This window comes from Osmerus mordax, chromosome 15 (genome assembly GCF_038355195.1).
Source record: "Osmerus mordax isolate fOsmMor3 chromosome 15, fOsmMor3.pri, whole genome shotgun sequence".
NCBI classification, from domain to species: domain Eukaryota; kingdom Metazoa; phylum Chordata; class Actinopteri; order Osmeriformes; family Osmeridae; genus Osmerus; species Osmerus mordax.
Window position 1 is genome coordinate 10,956,382 of NC_090064.1, and position 9,147 is coordinate 10,965,528.

The 9,147-nt window shown below is 45.4% G+C and overlaps 1 protein-coding gene across 1 annotated transcript in view; it reads right to left on the minus strand.

Moving 5' to 3' along the window:
* Nucleotides 1-4,816: 4,816 nt before the first annotated feature.
* The window catches only part of mtrr (5-methyltetrahydrofolate-homocysteine methyltransferase reductase), a 12,132-nt gene continuing 7,801 nt past the window's right edge, over nucleotides 4,817-9,147 (minus strand). Inside the window, exons 13-15 of the mRNA XM_067251543.1 lie at nucleotides 7,795-7,887; nucleotides 5,416-5,589; nucleotides 4,817-5,181 (exon numbers count right to left, since the gene is read on the minus strand). Coding sequence (XP_067107644.1) covers nucleotides 5,037-5,181; nucleotides 5,416-5,589; nucleotides 7,795-7,887 — 412 coding nt within the window. The 3' untranslated portion in view covers nucleotides 4,817-5,036. The remainder of the gene's footprint in view (nucleotides 5,182-5,415; nucleotides 5,590-7,794; nucleotides 7,888-9,147) is intronic.

Genomic DNA, 9,147 nt, shown 5'->3' on the forward strand with positions numbered 1-9,147 from the left:
CAGGCCTTGGGAACTCTAAACCAATCTTCATATTTTAAAGGCTTATTAAGGGAGGTCTGATTTATGATGTTTTTCAGACTTCAAATGAAACTTTTTGCCCAGCTTGCACCACTTACACCCACACACACACACACACACTCACGCATACATACACCACGTTGCCTTCTGTGATGCAGTGGAGCTGAGGAGTGCCAGTTTACCAATGACACCAGCTGCTAATTAGAGCCATGGCTCATTAGTTTTCCGGTCTCCATCTTTGGCCTCCACAATTATCCCTCTGAGGACCTCCACTGGCCTCTCACATGCCTTCCCCTCATCTGTCAAGATACTGGACATCATGATGTGTGTGTGTACATATGCAAAGCTGTTTGGGGAGGCTGGGGTAAGAGAGGCCAAGTGTGTGTGTGTGGATGTGCATATGTATCTGCACAAGTCTACGTGCCGTGTGTGAACACAGACTACAACATGGAGAGAGGATGTGATGTGTGCGCGCGTGGGCTGTATCTATGCCAAGCAAAAAAACAGGACAGTCGTCTGGAATCCAAGCTTTTGATTTCTTCATTGACAAAGATGAGATATGCGAGGAAGACTGGGCCGTGAGCTCGCATCAGACACGGTGGACAAGCCCGTCAGGAGGCGGGATGGATCAGGCCTGGAGCGCGGGCACGAGCACAGACAGGAGCTGGAGGCGCCTGGGGCCAGAACAAGGTGTATGCCACACAGAGCTCTCTATCACTGAGCTAAACCACCTCCTGTCTGACAGCAGCACAATGCGTGAAGCCACATGGGGGATGGGGTTAATGGCTGTGCTAAGCATGTAAACATGGGAACGGATCCTCGCACCACATCCCAGTGCTTTAATAACCACACACCCTCCTTCCCGAGGGGTTGGAAAAGCCAACGCGTTCCTCTGATACAGCTGACGATGCCGTCGCCCCCAGCGCCGGTGTTCGGCATTGAACGCGTGGCGCTTACAGTTTTTTGTTGAAATTCGTTGCGCGTATAATATAGATTTTCCAATAAAACAGTAATCACTGAGTGAAATCCCCAAGGTCGTATCTGACGCACTCACTCTGTCACTTTATATGTGCCATGATTTACAACACGTAAACAAAGAATCCATTTTTAAACCCATCCTTGATGCATTCTCTTTCCCCTACTCCTCTGTGTACCACCGCCCCCCCCCCCCCCCCCCTTCTCCCTCCTTGATGTGTGTAGGGCGGATCAAAACTCTCCTACATGCCCAGTACCTGATGCTGCCTGGGTAGAGCAGAGGAACTCTGGGTTCATTTAGGCTTCTCCAGACATCACAACACAGCTGGCCAGCTGACAGCCAACCCAATGCTACGGTAACCATCTGTTTCCAACTCTGACACTCCACCCCCTGTGTGACACACTGCATGAGAAACCAAGCAGTGTGTGTGTATGGGCATGTTTGTTGATGTGTATCTGAATGTGATTACGTGTGATTCAGATGTTTGTGTGTGTATGTGTTTATCAGCAGGGGTGAACAACGATAAGTTAGGGCTGAAACGCACTCAGCTTTCCCTCCTGTGGTCTGGTCAAGTGCTTGATAATGTATTTGTAGACCTCACCTTCTGCTTCCTTCATCTGTACCTACAACTCACACTCGCTTTACTACACTCTCCCACTCCATCCCTCTCTCCATACAACATTTTCACCCTTCACTTTGTCCTAAGCTCTCCCTGTTGCATTCTACTCATATCACACCATTCTCTTTTTCTTTCTCTTTCCATCTCCATTCTTCCATCTCTCCTTCCAGCAGGGGAGGTGACATTAAGCTGGTTCTAATGAGTATCTCTCACCAGAAATCGGTTGGCTGCTTATGTGGACATAGTTGGGATTCAAACTGTCCGGCCTATAAGGCTACTTAGAAACTTCCCCTGAGAGTCAACGGTCACATCTAAGGAGTTTAAACATCATAAATGACAGTGTGTGATAAGCTAGGCATACAGATGCACTTTAGTCTTCTGAGAACACATTTAGTTAACTTTTCAAAATAAACGTAGTACTAACGTAGTAATGTGTCATAAGACAAGGTGAAAAAGATTTATTAAGGGGAAGATTAGTGTCGAGAACACTTTCCCTGAGCACAGGAAAAACATGATTGTAACACACAAACACCCACACAGTCCATCCTTCAGTCAGAACACGTCCTTTACTGCCCAACACACTCATCACCAGGAAAACCAATTAATCATTAATTTGCATAAGACATTATGGTTGTCGGAACAGGGGAAGTCGTAAATCCTGAAAAGTGCGCAATTGTTGTAGGAAGTTTAGAGACGCTAACTATTGATGTGTTGTCTTTGACTGATGACGATTGAGAGTCTGAAGCACTATTGAAAGTTGTACTTGCTGACAATGGAGTTTTAATTTTTAAGTGATAAATTCACTGTAATGCAGAGAATTTAGCTTTGAGTTTCTTCAACAGACTTTGTTATTGCAATGACCGTTATCAAATGTATTGTATTGTTCTACAGTATGTTAACTCCCAGGCTCACTAAATTAAGATAGATTGTTTAAAAGCTCGAGATTGTTAAGGTCAGTGTTATTCAATTTCTTCCCTCCACGTTTCAGACTCCATTTCTGCAAATATTCACTTTACCCAATGACCCAGAGGTAACTGTCCATCAATAAACATGATGAACCAAAACACTATTTTTCTTGCAATGAGAAGAAACTATTTCAAAACAACCACCATGTTTGGAAAACATGTCTGACTCTGGACCTGGAGTGTGCCTAGCAGGGTTCCTCTGTGGAGTAGATCTGGCTCTGGCACAGCTGTTCTGTTGACTTGAGATGCTGGATTTGATAAGAGCCCCCTTGTCCTACGGAAATGTGGGGTACTGTAGGCCTATTTGTTTCTCTGGGCTTTCATTTGAGCCATTCAATAACAAGGGAATGCTGTCGTATAGTCTATCATCCATTGCACTTTCGGTGCCCTGATTTATTCAGATTACCTCAAAGTCCTCGGTCGGCACTGTGTGGTAAAAAAGGCACCTTGAGCTTTCTTAATTAAGAAACCGTAATTTAAAATGTCATCACCCCTTCCAGTTCAGTGACCGTGGCGACTGACAGAAGCTGCAAGGCTCTTCGTCTTCGGGCGACGGTCGTTACTCAGATTGGGTGAGGTGAGCTCACGCTAATAGCCAAGGTAAACAAGGAAGGGAGAAATGACAGATGCTTTCGTGTTCTGAAACCACTCACCTTCCCAAGGGGTGTTGCTTTGTCAAAGACAAGGCCAAAGCTGATGGGACTTTTCCTCATGTTGATTACTCTGGTTGAGTTTCCAGTCATATATCAAACTTTAATGTGTGCGTGTGTGTCTATTTGAGAGTCTAAAAGCTATTGAAAACTTGTTCAATCCCACAGGAGTATTTAACTTGTTGTCCATCCATCACCGTTGTCTGACTGGAGTCATTATTTTCTATTAAACAAAGTTTTGTGGTGGTAAATTGTAAGATGCCTAGTGCTGGTACTGGATAGGCCCTATTGTGATTTTTTTTTTCCTCTACCCCAGATTTCATTTTTAACCTTTTAACACAGCCTACCTTCTGAAATAATTGAATTCAATAACTACAACCCTCCTCAATCCATTTGAACCGCATTTTGAGTGGATATTTACATTTACATTTAGTCATTTAGCAGACGCTCTTATCCAGAGCGACTTACAGTAAGTACAGGGACATTCCCCCGAGGCAAGTAGGATGAAGTGCCTTTCCCAAGGACACAACGTCAGTTGGCATCAACTGGGAATCAAACTGGCAACCTTCGGATTACTAGCCCGATTCCCTCACCGCTCAGCCACCTGACTCCCCGATATAACAGCTATAGTGTCCTCAGCCTCACTAATTAAAGGTCCAGATAGAGAACTTGGCTATGGCTAAAGGTAAAACACATCCCATGCCTATGTTCACTATTAACAATACCATATTATTACATATTCTTATTCCTCTCAATGTACTTTTCACGTTCAAATATTAAAAAGTACATTTCATCTTGTGACCTTTTATTTTTAAACATAACTTGTGAAATCAACCAGAAATGAGATTGAGGCTAGCTTCCCTCCGCTGTATGCATCAAAGGTTTAAGAGGTTCTCTCTGAGATACTCCAGACTAGTGGAAAGCCCATAGCAAAGATATTTCAATTAGTAAGCTTCATCTTCTGAGGAAAGTCACCTTAAACAATGAAATTATCCTCTAATTAAAACAATAATTGTAATCAATCAAATCAAAACTCATTATCTTTATCTTTTCTTTACATTGTCCCAAGATGACCCCACCCATGCCTACACACTGTAGCTATAACATCACAGCACATCATGGTCAAAGCCTCTAGACTGAAGTACAAGGTAAGCAGCTTGATTATTGTTTCACACCCAAACACATCTTCACAAACGCACGCACACACAGACACACACCCGCACAATAAAGACAAAAAAGACAATAGACAATTAAAATCTGCAAGACTTCTCATCTCATGATACAAGGCACAATTTCACGTGGGTTTCGCGCGTACCGAAAAACAGCCTGACTAACTCCTCTGTCTTCTCTTCAGCTGTGTTAGCCTCCAGTATGTTGTGTGTAGGCAGCATGCTGTGCATCCTATTACCCTTTCCTGCAGGATACGATGAGTCAACATGAGAGTTCCGCTTGGCTCCGTCTTTCTACTTCTAAACTACTGATCCCATGGTTGGTATGCAATGAGAATGTCAAGATAAACAGAGGTATGTGTGTGTAGCTGGCAGTGCTTTAGCCTTGCATCCATCCATAATAAAACACCTGATCAAAATGTGTGGGCAGCTTGTATGAGGGAGGAGGAACATAACTTGATCTGTGTGGTCAACCATTAGCACGTAGCTGTGAAGACAAAACGAGTAAAAGCCAATCCCCCCATAGGAGTCCATCTCAGTGCTTCCACCTAACCACTCCTCGTCTCCCGCAAGGAGGAGAGGAGACACGAGGAGGCAGCTGCTATAGACTATTGGGACACGTCCTCGCCTGCTGCCTCCTCAGCTCCATACGTCCTGGAGGTAGCGTTTCTCCTCCCGCAGGGAGGCCAGCCTCTTCATGGCCTCCAGCTTATCCAGGTGCAGCTCTGCTGCGACCAAGTCTATCAGGGTGTCGTTGACATCTTTAGCCATGTTCTTAGCATCCCTGGTGGGGGGCAGGAGAAAAGAAACATAAGGGGAGCATAGGGTCAGCGCTTTCAAAAACAAACAAAGATCCTTGTAACATGTTGCCTAGGGATACCCTTAATCCGTAATGGGACAATTTCCTAAAACAATGAGATCCAGACTATTACCTTATTATTGTCAACAATCCACATCACCATTATCCTCACCATATCGTTATCAAAAAGAGATATCCTTATCGTTGTGCTGAGCTTACCCGCAGACGTATAGGCGGCCGTTTTGTTGAAGGAGTATGTTGCAGATGTCCTTGGCATGCAGCAGCAGGTTGTGCTGGACGTATCTGGGCCCTGCCTGGTCCTGGCTGTCCCTCGAGAAGCACACCTTTAGATGGGTCAGGGAGCCGTTACCCACAAACCCCTGCAGTTCCTCTCTGTGGAACAGACAGAGACAATAGAGAAACCCGAACAGACTTCTCAGCCATCTTGGTCTGAAGAAAGATTGATGCCATTTAATGTGTACAGGAAGTGTTTACCACAAGGTTGCTCTTTGTTATTCATGAGAGTTTTAAAAACTTCTCTCAGGTTATAAAAAAGTTTTTCTCCATAGCAGCAAAACAAAACTAACACTGAAACTGTCAAGTGAGAATATGTCTGTGCACCATCTAAATGATACATAGTATGTACTACAGGAGAAATGGAAAATATGGATTTTATAAGCAAGGCTGTCTCCCGTCATGGGCACCTTTTTTTAACAATCAATCCCCTCAGGCATAACCCCCAGTAAAACCTTCCTTCAGAGGGGGAGGTCCACTGGCTGCTTTCTGTCCTTCCAAGAAATAGGCCTGGTAGGCCAGTCCAGGAGAACCATATTTAAAGTTAAGCAGTCAGAGCTCAAGACAAACCCAGTCTAGCCTGTTCGTGAGCAGGGGCTGAGGGTGGTTTGGGTAGGGGATGTACCTGGGGATTGGTAGTGCTTTATAAGAATGATGAAGGGCAATATGAGTCTCCATAAAACATTGCGTACGTGATCCTGAATACTGAGCGGGTTGAGAAAATAAGCTACAGTCCTACACTGGCTCCACATTTGACTGTCTCTCATCTGATTGCTCTTTGTTCATCGTAAATAATATCTTTTTGTTTAGATAGTTTAGTTCCTAAGTGTGTTGGAACATTATAAAAGAAAACAAGAGAGGGAAGCTAAATCGACCAAAGAACAACAACCAGGGACTACAAATCCCACGTGTCACAGTAAGGAGGAGTGATAGTTCACTTCCTGGTTTTTAAAAGAGTTCCTCTGACCTCTTCTAACTTACCTTCTCACATAGTACCAGATACTGGTGTTTACACAGAAAACAACCCTGGTGATACTCTGACCCCAAATAAGAATCCTGCAACCCAGCTCCCCTCTGTGGTGAAATATGAATCCATTGAAAGAGGGAGAAAGAAAGAGAACAAGTGGGGCAGAAGGGCAAGCGGCAGGGGAGGGACTGGGTTGCATGTCTTGTTGAGTGCAGCTGACTGAAGGTCCTGGGGTTGATTACGCCCAATCACACAACTTGTTTCTGTTCTAGAGCATTCTGTATGGAGTTCCATTTGTCAAATCCTGGCTTTGGAGGGATACTACCTACATAATTTACGCTACCAAAAGGTCAGTATTTCCACTAAACATTCACATAGCACTTGAATGACAAAATGAGGTCAAGTATTTACATTTTCGACTCTTGAAAATGTGCATGGCTTTGTTAAATCTAAATGGGTTTATTTATGCCTTGGATAAAACAAAAATAAAACCCTTCAATCACAGCTAGAAAGCATTTTCCAACTTGCCATGATTCAGCCCTGCTTCTGCCCGTTTTAGTTCAAGTCGTGATGACGTGGCAAGTTTAGACTGATCACCAGTCTTCCTCTGCAGAATCAGACCACTACAGGGTCTATGCTCACGGCTGCTGAATCAGACCAGACCTCTACAGGGTGTGTGCTCACTGTTCTGTGAGCACACAGGACAGACTCCTGGCTGGGAGACCATGTTTAACCGAGGGATAAAGAGACAAGCTGAAGCAGACAGGAAATCCCTTTGATCTGTTCAACTGTGATTACGAAAGACAAATCCTTCCTTTTACACCCTAATCCTCTAACACAACCTGATTGGAACGCTACTCGTGATTATGTATTGTTGTCGTATGGTAAACCTTGCTAGTGGAGTTGGTAAAATTCCAAACTCAGCCAGCTGAATAAGGACAACACGGTCCTAATCATCCATTCTGTACCTACAGAAGTTATAGAATTTTGGGCCTTTGGGACCTAAAGACCCCAGTCATACTTCTATGCTATATGACCTATGACCCCACCATCATTAAAGGCGGCTCCTCATTTCCAGAGATCTTTCTGGGCCGTGGCCGTGGCCGAGAGGGACAGACCTGTCTCAGGAGACGCTGACGTCACCCAGCCTGGTGAAAAACACTGGGTGTTTACCCGCAGTAAGGCGCTCTGATTAAAGCAAATACCCAAAGTCGGGGGGGGGGGGGGGGGGAGGGCATTGCGGATGATGTGGTTGTTTTTTGCTGTCACCTGTCAGATGAGAGGCTATCCCATTTCACGCATACTTGTCAGAACACACCGAAACAGGAAGTACTCACCTAAATAGGAAATCTTTGTCTCTGTGACGGCAGCCATAGAACAGCCAGGTCTCGCCAAACACTACCTCAGGATGTTCCCCCCTCTCCTTCTCTCTGAGAGAAGGCAAAAAGAAAGGAGGAAGAGAACTCAGAGCTCAGTCAACATCCACAAATCAAAAAGACAAGCCGGGATGCCAAATCCTTCCTTTCCCACACACACAGCGAAGGTTAAAAGCCGCCGAGACACCATTATCTATTTCAACAGCAATACAGGAAGTACCACAATCTGCTAATGCACTGGAAAGACTGAGGAGCACAGTGGGGACAATTACACTCAACAAAAAGATGAATCATGCTTTGGTACATGGCAACTGAAAATGAACCTGCTTGTGTTCTCAAACTGTGTGTGTGTGTGTGTGTGTGTGTGTGTGTGTGTGTATCTATCTGTCTATATGTAGGTGTGTGTGGCACCACTGCTGTTAAAAATTCTCTCTCTGGCAGGGCTCCCAGAATCCTTTGCAGCAAGGGCTCAAGGGCACGACCTGTGTTGCTATCTACACAGCACACCCGCTAGGCGGTGACAGATAAGACACGCGACCCCTGACCTCTACAGTGGCGTCAAGTCAGGTGACCCTCCAAAACACCAAGCTTCATCTCCTGCTGCCCATCTGGACGGAGCGAGAGGGAGGCCAAAGGAGGCGAGGCCTACACAGGGGACCAGAGAGGAGCCAGAGGAAGGAGGGAGAGAGAGCCTGTCTTTGAGCCCAGAGGAAGGAGAGAGAGAGAGCCTGTCTTTGAGCCCAGAGGAAGGAGAGAGAGAGCCTGTCTTTGAGCCCAGAGGAAGGAGAGAGAGAGCCTGTCTTTGAGCCCAGAGGAAGGAGAGAGAGAGAGCCTGTCTTTGAGCCTGGGGCTGCAGTCCCACTCCCGAGGCATCCTCAAGCGGGACATGCCACGTCCCCCTGTGCCGCACCGACCCCATTATTCACATCCGAGGACTGAGCCGCAAGGACAGCGTCTCTTGAATTCCATCAGGACTAGGAAATTCTCTCCCGCGGCTAAATGGAGACTATCTGCTCTGTGGGATCAGTCACCAGCCAGGCCAGACAGTTAGCTCTGCTGGAGGAGCTGCCAGATGCTTCACTGCTGACGTCTTATTTACAACTAGAAGATGAGGATGCTGAATACCGTGTAACTGAATTCAATTATTTTGCATTGTCCAAATGCTAAATATAATAGGAATCTCTGTGCGCGTGTTTGTGGCTGTATTATCTTGTGAACCGAGGACAATAAGAAGTATGAAATGTGTACATGATTAACTGTATGAAATGTGTACATGATTAACTGTATGAAATTCGTCAGGTGACTTGCTCCGGA